The sequence below is a fragment of the Capricornis sumatraensis genome, chromosome 2, assembly GCF_032405125.1.
Source record: "Capricornis sumatraensis isolate serow.1 chromosome 2, serow.2, whole genome shotgun sequence".
Classification (NCBI taxonomy): domain Eukaryota; kingdom Metazoa; phylum Chordata; class Mammalia; order Artiodactyla; family Bovidae; genus Capricornis; species Capricornis sumatraensis.
The window spans coordinates 21,536,084-21,555,574 of NC_091070.1; the positions used below are offsets into that span (position 1 = coordinate 21,536,084).

Sequence of the window (19,491 nt, forward strand, 5' to 3'; positions counted from 1 at the left end):
ACCATGATCCTGCACAGGCCTACCAGGGGTGACCCCTCCCACCCCCACCTCCCCGGGACGACTCCTGGCCTGGATATAACAAAGTACAAAGGGCACTGTCCCTGCCTTCAAGGAGCTTATGTGCAAACTTCTATAAAACCAAGAAGAAAGAACATGAACTAAGATCAAGTTCCACTGCATGATGGGGACAAATCAGAGGGCCACACAATCCACTGATGTCACCAGCTAACTTCACAGGCTATTAGTCAGCAATCTGGAGCAAGCATGCATCGTCATCAGGAGCCTGAGTGTGGCTGCACTGGGTCCTCTGCAATCTGGCCTCCAAAGTAATGAGACCAACTGGGAAGCAGAAACATCCAAGGCTCCTCTCCTGTTGGCCCCGCACCTCGAAGTGTCGAGATAGGTGCTCGGCAAATATTGACAGGCGGCTCCCCACGCCCCGTTTGTCCTTGTCTGGCGCATGACAATCCCAACGACATTCTGTTAAGCCTCCCACTGCCAGAGTCAACAAGGCTGAGCTGTCGGAACTCAAGCCAGTGATAATAAATACACAGGTCCCGCCTTCTCCCAGGGAGACCTGTATCTACTGAATGTGAAGAACTGATAGTCAGGACATTTGTATTATATAAAGTGTCACTCACTGGCTACTCAGAGTAACAAAGGCCGGAGCAGAATTATTTTATAATCTTGCAGGAGTTCTTAGCAATAACTTCCTGAAACACATTTCCCCTCTTCGGCTTAAACAGCTAAAATACTTTTTGTGAATTTGAAAAGAAAAAACGCTGTGCAAAGAATAAACCTTGAAGAGAATCTGTTTATCTTCTCTGCACTACTTCCCAGAATTCTGAATGATTAAATAGCTGTACTTTTAAAAGATTTGGCTACTGGCAAAGCTAACAAGTTAAAGCAGTTAAAACAGGGGGAAAACCTTGTCTCTAGGGAAACAAGTGAACCTAGGTAGGAAAAAGGCTCTTACAAAAAGGAATGCTGTCAAACACAGCTAAGGAAAGGAAGAGGAGGCAAAAGCACCACCAAAACAGAGAGACGAGAAGAGAGTTCTTCATTTTTAATTCCCTCTTGTATTCTCCTAGATGTGTTTAGAAATTCTGTAGAATGTAACCCTTCATTCACATCACTGTGCTGATGAAATACCTCTTTAAAGAGCAGACCCTTGGGGGACTTCCCTGGTGGTCCAGTGGCTGAGAATCCACCTTGCAATGCAAGGGACATGGGTTCGATCCCTGGTCAGGGAACTAAGATTCCCACATATTGTGGGGCAACTAAAGCCCATGAGCCACAACTGGACCTGAGTGCCACAGCTGAGAGCCCATGCGCTCTGCAGAGCCTGTGCCCTGCAGCAAGAGAAGCAGCAGGGTGGGCCACAGCTAGAGAAAGCCCCCGTACCACGATGGCGACCCAGCACAGCCCAAAAGGTAGCAGAACAGACCTTTGGCATTCTCATTTTGTTATGGTTTCAAAAACCCTCTGGACATTCCTAACAACCAGCAGCTTTGAGGGAACCCCCGCTCTGAGATGCCAACAAGAGAGCCTCACTGAAGGGAAGGACTGGCTGAGATGGCCCAGCTGACCCTCAGCCCCAGCACTGCAAAAGGCCGCTGCTGCTCTTTTCTGCTTGGCTTCCTGTGCAAGATGCCAACATGTGGCACTTGAGAATCAGGGGCATGCGAACTGGGAAGAACTCGTCCGCATGTGTCTAAATATACTCAGGATGCTGCACTGAATTGAATCCGAAAGAATCCAAGAGAGATGGAAGAAACAAGCAGCACCTTCCAACGGAGCTAATCAGCTATGGTGTCAAAAGTGTAGAATCAACTGGTGCTAGAGTCTGGTCCTCACACCTGGCAATTACTTCTCTGTATGCCAGTCAATGTCCTTAAGTGCTTCATATGAACTATCTAATTTAATCCTCACAACAATCGTATGAAGTAAGATTATCTACTGTTTTCCCTATTCTAGCGAAACACAGACAATGAGGTCAGCAAGATTATCCAAGGTAATACAGGCAGTGAGGCACCGAGGCAGTATTCATTCTCTTCGTGGAGAGTTCAAACTGTAGGTTGGCTTAAGGTGAGGTGGGTAAACAGGGCAGGGAGATCCAGCAGCAGGCATCCGTCTCAGTCACACCGCACCATGGAAGAGTCATCGCTAAACACTGCCGTTCCTCTAGGCCCCAAAGCTGAACACAGGCAGCCAAGGTCACTCCTGATCTGGCCACAGTCCAGGCAGCTGGCTACACCAGTATCAGCCACCTGGAATGGGAGGACTGCTCACACCCTCGTAGGTGCTGCTGGGGTGACGAGGAAGAAAGGAATCTCCCAGTCGGTGAGAGGTGGTGAAAGAATTCATCTACAAACCTACCTAGAACAATTAGACTCTGAGCACTCACCTAGTTGTTTTTTTTTTTTAGCACCTGTGACCCTCTTTTACAGAAAGAGGTGGGTAAGGATAACCTGTAAGCTTGTAATTAAGGACCAGGGTAGTGGGGCACCTTTGTTTTGGTAGGTGGAGTTTGTGTTTAATGAGGCTTTAACCCAGAGGAGAGCCACTGAGGTGTTCAGTCTGGCAGACTTCTGGCTTGTTTTGTTCGGAAGTTACAGTGCAAAGCTCATACCATGCGCTGGCGGTGTTCTAATCATGGCACAACAATCAGCACGCAGAGGACAATTTCTCAATGTCTTTTCGTGACGCCAGGGTTCAGCCAGCTCTATAATGACCCACTCAGCCTCCTACCACAATCCCCAAGTCTTTTTATAGTCACAGGTAATTACACCATGGAGAGATTACATCATGGCCTCAGCATGGTTGGCAGCTGACAGGAAGGTGCTCTGCGGATGTTTTGGGAACTTCATTTAGCAAACAATTTGCTGTGGTCCCTATTGTTCCTTCCCAAAAATAGAACTGCCCTGGCAAACCCTGTGCCTGAACTGGGACCCAAACAACCAAGGGTCATTGCAGAGAAGAGCAGAAACAACCACAGAGGCAGACAGGGTAACCCAGAGATGACCCCTGCATCTTTCACCCAGGAAGGAAAACAGGCGGCGTCTCTCTTCCTCTGTCAAAGTTATCCTCTGAAGGATGCTGATCTGAGTGCGCCAACAGAGAACAGTACAAGAAACAGGTCTCAGAGAAGCCAGCCACTCAACAGAGGTAGTGTGGTTCTCAGCAAGAGCATGGGCAACAGAGTCAGACAGACTGGGTACAAATCCCAGCCAGCTTCCCCACCTACAACTGTCTGCCTCTGTGCAAGTTACCCAAACTCCCTTGGCCTCGGTTTCTCATTTGTAAAATCGTTACAGGACCACGTAGATCACGGGCATTCTGAGAACTTTTATGTGATAACACAGAGCCTGATACACAAATGATGCTCCATACACATCACTTCCCTACCTGTCCTCTCTTCCCAGCTCAGTGTATGTTACCTCTGACTCCAAGTCCCTTCAGAGACAATAAGGTGAGCCAGGGCCACCTGCCAACATCTCTGCCACAGTGATACTAAGGGCCAAAGCCACACCATCCCCCCGAGAGCCGAGCTCTCAACATTTTCCATCTTCAGTGAACACTAAGCACCCAGCTTTCTCACTCTGCCTTCCTTGCTTTAGGTGCTTGTGTGATTTTGAACACAGCCTTTAAGTGTCACGGCAACATCTTAAAGGGGAAAAAAAATACTAAGTTTTTTCAATAAAATTGCTCAGAACAGGGAGAGAATGGAAATTAAAAGCTTTTTATATGAGTCAGCAAGGCAGCTGGCTTGGGACCATCCAACTATGCAAACAAGAAAGGCGAAAGGAATTCTGGACGTAATCAATCCTTCCTTAACTGGTCAGGTTTGACATTTCCTCCCAACCCCTTATCCTCAATCCAAGAAGTGACTCTACATCTCCAGTTTTGTTTTGCTTTTTAAATATTTATTTACTTTATTTGGCTGCTCCAGGTCTTCGTTGCGGCATGAGGAATCTTTAGCTGTGGCATGTGGGATCTAGTTCCCTGACCAAGGGTCAAACCCAGGCCCTCTGCATTGGGAGCATGACCATTAGACCACCTGGGAAGTCTCTCCAGTTTTGTTTTTTAAAGACAGAAGAGAACGTCATCCACAATAAGTCTCCTGCCCAGAGTGACTCAACAGGAGGTCACATACCAAATCTGCTGTTGTTATTATTTAAAATTACACAGAGCACTTTATATGTCAAGCACCTTCCAATCATTTTTATTAGTCCACACAACACCCACCTAACATCCTCAAGTGTTGTATTTCTGTTTTACAGGTGACACCAAGAGGTCAAGTGATTTACCTGAGGTCATACATACAGCAAGTTTCTTAAAGTCACAAGCAAAGAGACCTGGGAGAGGCTGCTACACAGCGGGGATCCTAATTCCTCTCCAGCCCAAAAGGCAAGTTGGGTAGCATGAGCACAGGCCTTATTTTTAGACCTGGTCTTCCCCTGCAGATTGTGCCCAGGTATGAAGAGTAAGACATGCTTCCTTTTGCCACTCTGAAAAAGGGAACTTTCAGTAACTCTCTCTGTCTCTGCTAAAGATATGACCAAGGGGCAAGCTGAACCCAATCCTCTATAACCCTGTCTCCATTCTAACTCCAAATCGATGGCTGCAGATAAGAGAGACCAGGACAGAAGACTGAACTAGGGACATGACAGATGTCACTTTACCTAGAGCTTTACCCCAGAATTCTCAAGTGCCTCTTCATGATGCTTTTCTTCTAAACCTGGGCAGTCACAACCAACTCTAGGCATGCTCGTGGTATTTACCACCAGAGACTATGCAGACAACCACCTCCAGAGGATGCCTGCTGACCTCTGTCCAGTGAGTCTTGCAGTCATGTTTGTGCCAGGACACATGAATGTATCTACTGGAGCCCTCTGGGTAACAAGCGTCTCATTTAGAATGCCTCTGGAACGGTGTTTAAGAGCAGCTATAGGAACAGGTAAGAAATGCAGGAAGAGACCTTTCCTGACCTTTCCTGCCCTGAATGCCTTTCCTCAACTTCAGATTATCTGAGAGTCTTGGTTTCTTGGCAAGCTTGCCCGACACACCACTCATGGCAGGCTCGGCCATACAGGTGTGCTCTGGGTTTCAGGCCAAGCTGTGGGTACCTCCTTCCACCAGAAACCACTCCAGAGAGGAAAAAATATCACAACTTCATGCACTCGAACAAAGCAATGGCGAAACCCCTTCCCCTGTCCGCACCCTGCTCAGTGCCAGTACATAGGTTTTATGGGGAATAAAAAGACTGGGTGGAGGCAGGGGAGGAAGGATTCTTTGCAGATGGGGGAGGGAAAGAAAACAACAGAGCCAATTTTCCCATCCCGGTCTGAGCCCACACTATAGACTTATATTTTTCCATACTGTAGAATAATAATCCCTTTATCCAGCCAGTCTGGAACCATCAGTCCCTGATAATTGATTTCAGACCCTGAATGGAAAGCTGGGAAGGTGTGGGTAGCTGGAAAATGGGGTGGGGAATGGGAGGGTGGGGGGAAGCCCATAGAAGAAAGTGGGGGGTACAAGGGATGGCCCGATGAAGCTAAAGAGGCCGAAGGCAGAAGCTCTGCACTCACACGGCCATGGAACGCGGGGACGCCTCCCCAGCTGAGCCGGCAGGAGCACGCGTGCCGGGGCGCCAGGCACTGGGCGGGGCTCTGGCCCCAGGGGTGCTGTGAGCCCGACCCGGGGCCAGTGCCCAGCCTCTGAGGTCCGTCCCAGCTCTGCCCAGTCCCTTCTTTCTTCTTACTCTGACAGCCACTCCATTCATACACATTCTTAGTCAGCATCGCTTGTTCTGGGCTGGGGTAAGCTGGCAAACCTCCTCCATAAAGGGCCAAATATCTTAAAGTGTAAATATTTTAGGCTTTGGGGACTACCTGGTCTATGTCACTATTACCCAACTCTGTCATTACAGCACAGGTGAGGGACCTGAGGCTTACAGAAGCAGAGACTCGCTCTGGGTCACAGAACTAGCGAGAGCAGGACTGGGCCCTGAACACAGACAGAGGATTCCAAAGCGCGCATCCTTACCTGCACATCACACTCTGAATCCTACACCTCGGTCCCCCACGTGACTACGGCTAGGGGAGGGGGGTGATCAAGTCACCCCTGGCAGGATCCTACACCCCCCACTTCCGGCTGGCTCCCTAGGTCCCTTGGAGCCCCCCTTCCCCCAACAGGACTGGCTCCCGGCTGTATCAGCACCAGCACCGAAGCCGCCACCTTCTGCTCTCCCATTAACTGCTCCACAAGCGGAGAATCCCCTCTCCCAGCCTTTGGGAAAACAATGGTACTGAGACTTCCTTCACACACTCGGGCAGCAGGCAGGGGCTTACCTGAGGCAAGTCCGTCTCCAAGGAGGGTGCTAAGAATCACCAGGGGAAGGAATACTCCATGTCCCGCAGAGGCCACGGCAAACGCTGAGGTGCTCTTTGGTGCTATCCTGCCATGGCACATCTTTTATCCGTCCAAGTTATTTTTAAAAGGAAAAATGTAAAAGCCACAAGGAAGAACTCTGAAGTCAGCCTCAGGTAGATTCACCTAGTAAAAAAAAAAAACAAAACAAGGCCATAAGTGAAAGCTTTAGCCGTACATTAGTTATAACAGGCCTTCCTTTATGATAAGGGAAGCCATGGTCACGTACAAAGTTGAAAGAATTCTAGCAGCTGAATCTCTACTGCCAGGAGAAGAGACAAACATGTAAGTGGCTTTTCAACTCCTCCCTGGGGAAATGCCAAGGCCCATAGTAAGCTGCCACAGGCGTGGTTACCACCTGGGAGCCAGATCCTTGTGACGGGACAAGGAGACCAGAGCTGGCTCACCTGGGGATCCGTCAAGCTGGGTAAAGCTTTCAGAAACTGCCCTGCTGCCTGCCTGCCCTGGGGGCTCCAGCAGAGAGGAGGAAAGAGATGGCTGTTCATGTGCAGAGTGTTGCACCAGAGTTTGCCTCTGCCTTTGCCACTGGACTCAGAGCTAGTTCAACTAACCAGAAAAAAAAGAAAAAAAAAAGAGAACATGTGTGTAAGAGGGAGAAATGCACCGCCTAGAGAAGGAACGCCACAGCCGGTGCCAAGAGCCCCTGGCTCGGCCTGCTCAACCACCAGGGGCTGCAGGAGCCCCTGGGGACCTGGCTCTCCCCACCAATCTCAAAAATGGACTAATTACTCAAGGCTCACCCAACACACCTGCGACCCCAGAGGCTGCATCTGTTGGCTTTACGTGACAAACACTGAGGGGAGAATGAGGTATAACTGTTGACTAGCCCAACCATCCACTCTGGCTCAAAGACTCCCACCAGTATCTTTAAAAAAGCAAAAAAAATCAGGGATCAAGACTTCTAAGGGTTTTTTCCCACTTGCTTTCAGGAAAGCAGAAGGGTTGATCATACATTTTGATATAGATCTATTATATTCTACTTAACTCATTTGATATCACTGATCCTAGTTTATAAAAGATATTCCAAATATAAGATTACACTTCCTCCTTAAACGCCATACACACCTCTTTCTCCAGTAAGGCTTTATGTAAATAGATAAGCAAGCCTGCTGCTGCTGCTAAGTCGCTTCAGTCGTGTCCAACTCTGTGCGACCCCACAGACGGCAGCCCACCAGGCTCCTCCGTCCCTGGGATACTCCAGGCAAGAACACTGGAGAGGGTTGCCATGTCCTTCCTCCAATGCATGAAAGTGAAGAGTGAAAGTGAAGTCGCTCAGTCGTGTCCGACTCTTAGCGACCCCATGGGCTGCAGCCTATCAGGCTCCTCCACCCATGGGATTTTCCAGGCAAGAGTACTGGAGTGGGTCGCCACTGCCTTTTCCAGATAAGCAAGCCTGCCATCTACAATCCCAATAAAGGATGTCCCTGAGGGATATCACCCAGCCCTGGCTTTAATCCATGTATGAAGCCTTTGGCTCAGGCCTACACAGCCCTTCTAAAGGGAGGTACTGCAGACAGCAATATGAACTGTCTTAGTCTACAGGAAAAGCAGCTATGAGGGTCTTCAATGAGCATGACCAAGGGGCTCACGGAGAGAGCTAGCCACTGGGTCTTCATTCACCACCCCTAAATGGTTGGGACTGTAGAGTCCTCTGTCCTCAGCTTTTACCCACACTCCAACCTGGGCCTTCACAGCTGTAGAACAGGGATGGTTCGTGGAGAGGTCTAGGGATGGAGTCTGCTAATGACCCAAAAGGGTACACAAAACCACATGCATGTGAATGTGTAAAAACAGTTACGTAGCTAAGAATGGTAGAGTCAGAATGCCAGAATTCAAATCTCTTTCCTGTGCTATCACTTGTGGCCAGTTTACTCTCTGAGCCTCAGTTTTTTCATCTGTAAAATGGAGACAGTAACCATACCATCATCTTCATAGGGTTGATGTAAGGATTCAGTTCAGTTCGGTTCAGTCCCTCAGTCATGTCAGACTCTTTGCAACCCCATGAATCGCAGCACGCCAGGCTTCCCTGTCCATCACCAACTCCTGGACTCCACCCAAACCCATGTCCATTGTGTTGGTGATGCCATCCGAACATCTCATCCTCTGTCATCCCCTTCTCCTCTTGCCCTCAATCTTTCCCAGCATCAGGGTCTTTTCAAATGAGTCAGCTCTTTGCATCAGGTGGCCAAAGTATTAGAGTTTCAGCTTCAACATCAGTCCTACCAATGAACCCCTTAGGATCAGACAAAGTGCTCAAAACAGTGCCTGGCACTTTGCAAGTCCTCAGTAAACAATGGCACCTGTTGCTGTCATAATTATTAATAAGATCTGAGCATCAGAGGAGACCTTAAGGTCATCAGGCTTCATCTCCTCTTCTGAAAGAAGCCAGAACTAAAGTTCAGAGAGTTAAAGGTTATGCCCAGGCCGCCAGCCAGTTAGCAATGGATCCCTGGTGCTGCCACTGTGCATGCAGCCACAGCTGGTGGCCTGGGCAGGCACTCACCGCCCCAAGGGAAGAACAAGTGGGTCATGGAGGATGACACCTGCTCGAGCCACAAGACAGCACGTGCACAGGTACTTCTGCAGGGAATGGATAAGGCCAGATCAGGGTGGTGCTCAATGTTCTGTGCATGAGTGGAGGGAGTCAGGAAAGACTACTCAGGAGAGGAGATGCTAGACAGACTACTGAACGGTGTGTCCAGTGAAGAAGGAGCACATCGAGTACAAGCGGCTGGGAGCGACGGACCCCTACACTCCCAGGAGACGCCAGAGGCGGGGCTAGGCTAAATTTAAAATCGAGCCTGAAGACCAGGACTTCCCTGGGGGTCCAGCGGCTATGACTCTGTGCTTCCATGCAGGGGCCTAGGTCCATCCCTGGCCAGGGAACTAGATCCCACACGCCCCAACTAAGACCCGGTGCAGTCAAATAAATTAAAGAAAAATTAAAAAATAAAAAATAAAAACTTTATCATTGAAGACCATGTGGAGCTTACAAGGATTATACACAGGAAGTTCTAACTCCAAATTCTTTCAGGAAGATCACTGTGGCACGGATTTTAGAAGACTGGTTAGCAAATAGGAGGGTAACATGGTATGAGGGAGGATTACCAAGTGGTAAAGAATCCTACATTTAGCGTTTTATAATTAATGTAGGGGATTCCCCATTGGCTCAGTGGTAAAGAATCTGCCTGCCAAGAGGGAGACCTGGGTTCGATCCCTGGGTCAAGAAGATCCCCTCAAGGAGAAAATGGCAATCCACTCTAGGACTCTTGCCTAGGAAATCTCATGGACAGAGGAGCCTGGTGGGCTACAGTCCATAGGGTTGCAAAGAGTTGGACACAACTTAGCAACTAAACAACAATTAAAGTAGAGCTCTCTGGAGAACCATGTGACAATATCTAGCCCCCAAATGCACATATTCTCTGACTTACCCATTCTACTTCTATATTCTGTTCTCAGAAACCACTTGTGTGCAATGATACATATGCAGGATATTCAGTGCATTATTTCTATTTGCACAAAACTGAAGGGGACTAATTAAATAAGTTACATAACAGAATACACGCAGTGGTTTAAAAAGAACTGGGCGGTTCAGTCTGTACTAATATGGAATGCCTTCCAAAGTTAGTATGTGAAGAAAACCATATGTGTGTGTGTGCATGTGTTTTTAAAGGATAAACACGTGTGCATATGTGTGTACACACACACATGTGTGCATACACACATACATACACACACTCTTGTATGCACTGAAAGTCTCTCTCTGGAACTGATATACAAGAAACTGGTAGCTACCAAGTGCTATCAGGGAGGGGAACTAGGGGTGAACAGGGGAGAAGGCTCACTGTTCACTGAATGTATTCCCTTTTCATCTCCTTGAGTGTTGTATCTTGTGTATTACCTAATCAAATAGATAAAATACAAAATAAAATTAATGCAGCAAGGCCTTCCCATAGGCCACCCATCTCCTTCCTCAACAAATGAATGGACACGCCAGTAAATCTGATTTTCCCTGCCAGGAATACAGTCAGTTGCAGGGCTCAGCACAAGGGTCATCTCCTGGGGGAGTTCTTTTCTGACATGTCACACCCACCTCCAGTAGAAATAACCCTCTTCTTACTCCCCAAGTGCCCTGAGCACCCTACTCTGACGGTACCTCTATCAGGTGATTACATCTGTTTATCTGTCCTACCTCACCCGGCTCAAAGTTCCTGAAGGCAGGGACCGTGAATTACTCAACATGGAATTTTCAAAAGCCGTCACAGGGCCTGGCACCAGACAGGAAGGCAGCAAATGTCTGCCAAACTCATGAATACTACGGGGAGAAGCGAGTACGGAACTGGGGAAAAGATGCATACATATAAGCTCATGTTTTGTTCTGAAGAAGCAGCTGGTTCCTCCCTTACTGTTAAGCAGGCACCTGGGCCAAGGGACTAATTCCACTGTGAGTCAAAGACATGATCAAGTGCAGAACAAATTGGGTGATGGAAATTCGGGCTCTGCAAAGAGAAAACATGAAAAGAGGAGAGTCAAGCAACGTTCACAAGCAAGACTGAGCCAAGGGAGCGCTTTAGAAATAACTTGGAGAAAAGTGAGTCCCCACGGCCCCAGAGTATCCCAAAATGGGAAAACTCACCTATTATAGAGAAAGGATCACACTACATCTAATCATTTTAAGAAAGGATCCGCTTTGAATGCAGAATTTTAAAAAACTGTCCTTGAATTGTGGCTTTAGACCAAGTGAAAAGAAAAACACTGAAAAAGAAATTGAGACTGAGTATTCATTACTATCCCTACAAAAAACCTATAGGCGAAAAATTGGGGAAAAAAAATTCATTTCACTTCAGTATTTTTTTTGGGGGGGGGGTGTTTTAGTGACCACTTCCCCTGATTTAAAAAATTATGATTTAGAGAAAGAAAGTAGAACGGTGGTTGTCACGGGCTGGGGGGAGTAAGGAATTGGGAGTTAAGGTTTTGTCAGATGAAGACAGTTATGGAGACAAGACAGTGGTGATGGTTGTTCGACATTATGAATGTACTTAATACCACTCTTCAAAATGGTTTAGATAGTCAATTTTATTATATGTGTGTTTTACCACAGTAAAAAAAAAAAAAAAAACCGGGGAAAAAATTATGATTAAGAGGAACTGGGAACTAATCATGCTTACTTCCAAAGCCTGCGCTCACACCCATCCTTACAAGGCATGTAGCATCTAAACCAGACGTGAGGAGAGAGGAAAGGACTGAGGGGGACCAACTGCCACCAACCAGCCTGCTAGTCAGGAACGCTCTCTGGCTTCTGTTTTCACACCTAAAAACGGCTCTAAAGCCTCTCTCAGCCACAGAATCCTCCAGAGCACATCCATGCTTCTCTTTGTACAACTCACTTCTTTCTCCAACAGCCAGCATTTCCTTCCAAAACGTGAGGTGAGGAAGAGTCATGGAAAAACCTACATTCACCCTTCTGATTCTCCTTCTTGGGATTCTTGCTGCCACCTCAACAGCCTGTGGTAAAAGGAGACCACCATGATCTGGACTGCCATTGGGCCCCTCCCACCTCTGTGAACACAGAACATCAAAAGCTTCAGTGACTGTGCCCTGCTGAATATGACGGTCGTAAACATTCATTTCCTGTCCAGAGCCAAGAGGAAGGACACTGCCCTCACCTCTGCCTCTGCTTCCTCATCTGTAAAATGGAAGCTGTGAGAACCAAGCTTGAGTTATCTCACTGCTGCTGCTGCTAAGTCGCTTCAGTCGTGTCCGACTCTGTGCGACCCCATAGACGGCAGCCCACCAGGCTCCTCTGTCCCTGGGATTCTCCAGGCAAGAACACTGGAGTGGGTTGCCATTTCCTTCTCCAAGGCATGAAAGTGAAAAGCCAAAGTGAAGTCACTCAGTCGTGTCCGACTCTTTGCAACCCCATGGACTGCAGCCCACCAGGCTCCTCCGTCCATGGGAGTTTCCAGGCAAGAGTACTGGGGTGGACTGCCACTGCCTTCTCCAGAGTTATCTCACTAGTTTCTAGTTAAGGCTCAAAAGAGACAAAATGGAAGGGACTGCTTGCTCTGTGAACTGGTAAGACTCAGGCCTTCTATTCACAGTCTCAGCCTCTAAGCCAAGACAGCAGAAGGTGACCTGAGAAGACTGCTCATGAGAAGGATGACAATAAGCATGCCACGCCTCTGGGGCTGAGGACAGCCTGTAACACGAGCTCCGAATTCACATTGTTTGCTTACTTGTTGTTGCCATAGATGCTTCCAGATGAACCAAAGAGCCTGCTAAGATTAAAGGTATCCTAAGAGTCACCCTGAAAAATGGCTCACAGCCTAGACAGGCAGCAGCAGCAGCAGCAAGGGGGAACCTTGGAACAGCCAGGGCACCCAGGGCCCAGCTCCTAGTAGCCCCTGTGCCTGGGGCCCATTCCTGCACGCACGGCCCCATTCTCCCTGCTCCGCAGGTGGAGGATGTCACAGTCCTGCTGGAGGCGCGGTCAGGTCACACTCTACTGAGCCCTCCTCTGTGGAGGCTAAGGGTCCTGACTCAGCTCCACCTGCCTCCCAGAGGCTACCTGGGTTTCTCTACGGCTCAGACTCAGTTTACATGAGTCACTCAGGACAGATTATTTCCTAAGTCATGGCCATCTCTCCATTAGTTATAAGGGGTAAGTGAATAGGTAAGACCAACAGAAATCCTTTCCTTGCTTCAGACTAGTCTGGAAAGGGGATGGTGGTGATGGAGAATCTAGAATAAGTTTGTTCCTTTGATTAACCATCTTCACCAACCCCTATACTACCATGTGATGGGGGGAAGACAACAGTTCATGAAGTCAGAACAGAATTTAACCCTTGCATTTCAGATTGTACAGGAAATAAGTGTTAGCTCTCTGTGGAGTTCAGAGCTCCTCAAAGGGTGTGATAAGAGCAGCAAGTGTGCCGTGGGGCCCTCCTTGCCTCTCCCTCTCTCCCTCTCTTCACTCTCACTCATCCTGATTCGGCTGGGCCGAAGCAGCAAAAGATACCTCAATGCCTCCCATTCCTCCCCCATAAAATGACAAAATTACATTACTTCTAGATGTCTTCAGTTCACTTTTTTCCTCCCTGGGGATAAATGGCTCCTTCCTATCTTGCTAACCTCTGTATCTTCCCCTTTCTTTTATGCCACCAACAGCTGAGTACTTCAATAGGCACGAAGTTGTCTTTTGGACTCTGAGATCCTTGAGAGTCATAATGTTACTTTATCCAGTTCCTTTTCATCTCCAGTCCCAAAGTCCAAAGGACACAAACATCAGAGTCTTGTTAAAATTTACCTCCTACAAATCACAAAAATAACCCTCAGTTTTTTCTCAGAAAAACTTCCTGGTGCTTCCCTGGTGGCTCAGATGGTAGAGTCCACCTGCAACGCAGGCTCGACTCCTGGGTCGGAAAGATCCCCTGGTGGAGGGCATGGCAACCCACTCCAGTATTCTTGCCTGGAGGATTCCATGGACAGAGGAGCCTGGTGGGCTACAGTCCATGGGGTCGCAAAGAGTCAGACTGAGAAACTAACCCTTTCACTTTCTCAGAAACCACTGAAGCCAGGGTAAGGCATGTACTGGAGGCTTTTCTGAATTGCTCGGATATCCCCATATTCTTGTCTTTCTTGCCCGAACTGCTCACTACAGCCTCTTGCTGTTTTGTTCTCCCTACCCTGTTCCTCAGGCTTCAGACAGCAGGAACATCAGCAGATACATGGAATCTTCCCTGTAATCATCTCTAATGACTCTTTTCTAGAACCCAGCAGGATGACTGCAGCCTGGTCCTGCAGGCAGGAGACAGCCCTCAAGTCCTAGCACCACCAACCAGCAGTGGCTGGGCCTCAGATGAGTCATTCATTCTTCCTGGCACTCACCGCATGGGCCTGGATGATCCCCCAATGTCCTTTCAGTTTTAAGCGATCTGGAATGTCTTCTAAGGAAAAGGAGGAGCCCCGAAGTATTTCCTCTGAAACAGAAGTCAACAAAAGTTCTGACTAGAAGGAAGAAATGTTAAATCCTTCTTCTTTATTCCCCAGAGCAGACATATCCTAGCATCTACCGCCCTCTGCACTGCAACAAACTCAGGAGATGCCACTTTTCCATTTAGAGCTTAATCAACCCATCACCACATTTGTATAGGCCATCCATACAGTATAGGCCATCCAGTGTTCCTAAAGCCCTTTCCAAAAATAACAAACAATTAACAACAACAAGAAAAAACCCAGCCTCCACACACGCACAGGCAAGGATCACCACAGAGCTGTAGGGGCCCAGAGAGAAATAGAAAAATGCAAGAGAGAAGGATGGAAAAAAACCACAGACTCAGGACAGGGAAAATGAGAGACATGGCAGAGTGCCTTGGCTCAGGCCATCCATTTCCAACCCTGAAGGCAGGAAAGTATCTCTTCTCTGGACTGACGGCCTGAACCAGGACAGAGACTTTGCCTCCCGATGCCTCTGTTTCCTCATCAGAAAAACCGAAACAGTTTCATGTTCGTCTCACTCAGAGAGGCTGGATCCATGGAAAGATGCCAGCAGACTGGGTAAGAACCTCTGGTCTGCGTGGACATTGCTAATTAGGTGGTCCAGGGCAAGCTATTTCCAGTTCCCATCCACAAAATGGGTAAATAATACCCACCTTATTGGGCTGTTGGGAGGTGGAAACGGAATCAACGTGAAGGATCAGAACAGCATCTGGAATACTGGGCCCTCACATGAGCACTGCTGGAGGCCCCTTCCTGCTCTAACGGGCTGTGACTGAGCCCACACGAAACTCCCAAAGGACACTGTTGTCCTGAGAAAAGGCCCAAAACACAGTTAGTTTAGAAGAAAGAAGAGCCACGAGGTTAAACAAGTAAACCTCCAGAGGTCTCTCCCATGAAGTTCTAAAAATATATATTTTTAAGGAACTGAACATGCCTCCCTCCAAATTATATAACCTTGTACGTGAGCATCCTGAAGTGATATGTGTCTAGAGGGACCAAGGAGGTTTCCCTAAATATGTCCTACAGCGTAAATATGCTGTAGGACAGGATAAGGGCAGAGTTTACATGACTGAGATACACACACCCGCATACACTCTCTCTCATTACCTCATTATATAGGTGCCATTGTGCCATTATTTTACAGATAAATGCAATCAAAGGGGCCTAGAAGTCTTTCCTCCTCCTGCTTTCATACTGCAGAGGGCTCCCTGCTCTTTTTTTCCCAATACAAGGTCAAGCTTATTTGCATCTCCTCTGGGAAAACTCATCAACTGAGCCCACAACATGGGACAGCTCTTCTGAAGCCACAGCATCACTGCATGAAGACTGGGAGAACTGATCGTAACCTTTCCTGTGGACCACTCACAGTTACTTAACTGTTGTATACTACATTTACTGCAGGTGGTAAATTTCTGCAGAGCTCACCAACTGCCTCTTTCTGTGCCCCAGAGTGTTCAACATTTATTTGTTCACAGAAGGGGAAAATAAAGATAAACCCCAAACCTCATAATGTGTGTAGGAAACACAAGATGGCCAAGTAGCAGCAGATATAAAACAGGAAGGGAGATGGATAGATAAATCCTGAAGTTTTGCCAGTCAGGAAAACAGATGCTTGACAGACATGGCTGTAATTGGTTCCTGGACCCAAAGATGCATCTACATGTCATCACAGCCCTCTGCTTGGTTTCCATCAGAGCTGAGCAGAGCAGGTTTCAATACTCACTTGGCAAATAAAGGCTGGGACGCTGATTTGCTAAATCCGATTTCTTAGGGCTCTATGTTTGCAGTAACTATACTGCAATTCAGCAAATATTTACTGGCTGTCTTCGGTGCAAGGCCTGGGTGGTCACAGAGGTGACGTGGGGCATAGTTCTTACTCTCAAGGAATTCACAGTCTCCATGAGAGGAATTATATGTTTATCCATATAGCACTGTGAAACTGTTACTAGGGTTTTTTTTTAATTAAAAAAAAGTGCTATGAGAACACAAAGGCCATAAGAACAAAGGATTCTGGTTGGGAGTAGGGGGAGGTGAAAGAGGAAGCTTTGAGCTGGACCTTGACGATCATGCACAGATTTAGTGAGCTCTCTGGCCCGTTCTGCATCCACAGATCTAATTATAAAGAAAGAAAGAAAAAAAAAACAACGGAAGAACAATTCACCGAAAAGATGGCAGAGGAAAAGAGGGAAAATAAACAGTGACAATTCTTTCTGCCAAGAGCTGCTGACTGCTGCTGTCTGGCAACAGGAAATAAACGTAGCTATATATCTTTACTCAGGGGATGTTTAGGTGCTAGATTCTGGTCTTCTAAGTACATACTCACGGCTGTGCAGGAAAACACCTCCTCCAGGTCAAAAATAGCAAACCCAAGAGAACTGGCTGAAGCAGTCGTGTTTGCTTTTTACCATCCCTGTGGATCGCTTTCCAAAGGCTCTCACGTGGGAGGGCATAAACAGGTCTGTGTCACTGCCTGGTTCTCAGGCCTTCTGCTACATTCCCAGTCAGTCTGGGAATGCTGCCTATTTAAAAATAAACTGTAAAAACTCACCCAAAACCCCCAACTCTAAACCACTCCTTACTTTGTTTCATTTGATTTCACTGAAATTAAAAGGGGTTGAGCGAGAAATGAGGCTAAAATGACCACAGAGAATGGATTCTCAGGTGAAAACGAAAATACAGGCTTATTGAGTTCAAGGTCAGGAGATTTGGATTCTACTCATGTTCTGCCTCTAACTGGAAAACCTGACCTTGAAAAAGCATGATGTTTCACCTCTCTGCACAATAGCCACTTCAGCATGAACCCCAATATAGTTATCCAATCTTTTGGACCTCCATTATCCTTATCTTTAAACTAGCACTAACAATAGCTACCTTGTAGGCAACATGTCATGTAACACATGTTATCATATGGTATGAGTATGGTGTAAGTATATCATATGGTCTAAGTATCACATGGGAATTACATGTAAAGCACTCAGCACATTGCCTGTATTCAGTAAGTTGTCAAAAATAGGTGTTCTAGTTTTCACCATCTATTATTGTCATCATAATCTGAAAATGTAAAAGGCTGAGCTAGATGATCACCACCTGAAGAGCTTCTCTGGCTCCAAAATCCTCTGGTTCTTTAAGTTACCTTCTCCTTTTTTTCTTTTTTTGATGTGGACCATTTTTAAAGTCTTCACTGAATTTGTCACAGTATTGCTTCTGTTTTATGTTTTGGTCTTTGGGCCTCAAGGCACGTGGGATCCTAGCTCCCCGACCAGGGCCAGGGATTGAACCCACACCCCCTGCACTGAAATGCACAGTCTTAACCACTGGACCGCCAGATAAGTCCCTTCTTTTTTTTTCTTTTCAGGCGGTTAGATGGAAAGGAAGGGAGATCAACTCGGAGAAGCATGACAGTTACTAATATATCCTCAATGTTTATGTTAGAAACACTACAACACAATTAAGGAAATTCATCAATGAGCTGAAAGGGGCATGCTCCGCTCCCTGGGGAAGAGTCTTAGCTGTGACTCACACCGAAGCCACAACATGGGCACAACTGCTGCCTCTACACCCTTGTTCATGAAGCACAATGCCCTCCAGGGCCAGCACAATGCGACTTCATCCACCTCATCTCTACCTGTGTGCAGCTCCTCAGAGAGCCCTAAAAGAGAGCACATGGCCAATCAACCCACTTCTAGTAATGACTAATCCCCCCTGCAAAGCAGTCCTGTTTTAAACAAAAAAGTGCCTTCTCCTTAATATAATTTGAATGTGGTCAAAAATTTAACGCCCCTCCCCAAAAGTTAAGAGTGTAATCAGAGTATAGTAACAAGATTGAAGTGCTAGACTGAAATTAAATTCAGATGAAATTAATAGGCATTTTCTTTTATTCACTCAGCATTCATAACATGCTAAAGACTACAGAGGATGCCAAAAACTCATAGGATGCGATGAATGAGAACCATAAAAGATGGCACCGAGGTTTCCAGCCTGTGACTGGGTGAATGGTAGACGCTACCAGGAGAGGAAAGAATACATGTGGACAAGCAGGCGCTGGTGAAGCACGTGATGAATGCAGCTCAGGTCGTGTCTGGAAGGACTGAACTACAGGTACTGGGAGAATATCCAGGTAGAAAGGTCTAGCACGCAAATTAGAAATGAGTATGAAACTCTGCAAAGTACTCTGAACTCAGGATGTAGCCCTGGAGTGATCGGCCTGAAAGCGATGGCTGAAAGCATGCAAAGGAGATGAGAGCTCATCTTGGTGAGAGAGCTGAGAAGAGAGTCAAGACAGGATCCTCGGGGGAACACTAACTTTCTAAAGCAGCATGTAAAGGAAAGAGAGATCATGAAAGACCCTCCCAAGAGTACAAACCAGGAGCCTATGCATCAGAGCTGTCACCGGAGGGACACAGTGATTCAAGGAGAATGTGAGGGTGAATGGCAGACCCAACAAAGGTCCCATAAATGAAGCCTAAAAGACATCCATTGGATCTGATCACAAGGTTATCACTAGTGATCTCCTCAAGAGTGGATTTATTAGAGTCGTGAGGGAAGATCATGAATTCAAAGTGAGAAAGCACAGACAATAAGGGCAAAACTCCTGGGGGGAAGGATGGTGGAACCAGAAAAGAAGGAAGAAGAAAGATGGGATGACGGCTAGAGAGAATTTGTGTACTACGACCTGTACCTTCTCAGTTAACCTAAGGTTTTCAGTTAAAGCTTCTGGAACTGCAGCTCTGAGACACTCCCCCTACCCCCACCCCAATCGAGAGTCCCTCTGAAATGACACCCACACACTGTGACTGCCAAAGCTAGGGAGACACTGGGGATGAATGTTTAAGAAGGGCCTGCCTCCTTCTGTCCAACAACAGAAGCCTCTCCAGCCCATCAGCCCTCTTCCAAAACTACCTCTTCTGTAGGATTCATGAGTGAGAAGGAACCGTTAATCTAGTGGCAGGGCTAGAAAAGTGGCCAGTCTCCTGGTGTCTCTCAGGCCTTAAGATTCTCTGTAAATATGGTCTCAGTTTCTGCCGTTCTCCTCCTTTC

At 47.2% G+C, this 19,491-nt stretch overlaps 1 protein-coding gene across 1 annotated transcript in view; it reads right to left on the reverse strand.

The window, feature by feature from the left end:
• The window catches only part of SUSD6 (sushi domain containing 6), a 58,151-nt gene extending 43,764 nt beyond the window's left edge, over positions 1-14,387 (reverse strand). The window contains exons 1-2 of the mRNA XM_068964263.1: positions 14,344-14,387; positions 6,357-6,561 (exon numbers count right to left, since the gene is read on the reverse strand). Coding sequence (XP_068820364.1) covers positions 6,357-6,477 — 121 coding nt within the window. The 5' untranslated portion in view covers positions 6,478-6,561; positions 14,344-14,387. The remainder of the gene's footprint in view (positions 1-6,356; positions 6,562-14,343) is intronic.
• Between the last annotated feature and the right edge of the window lie 5,104 nt (positions 14,388-19,491).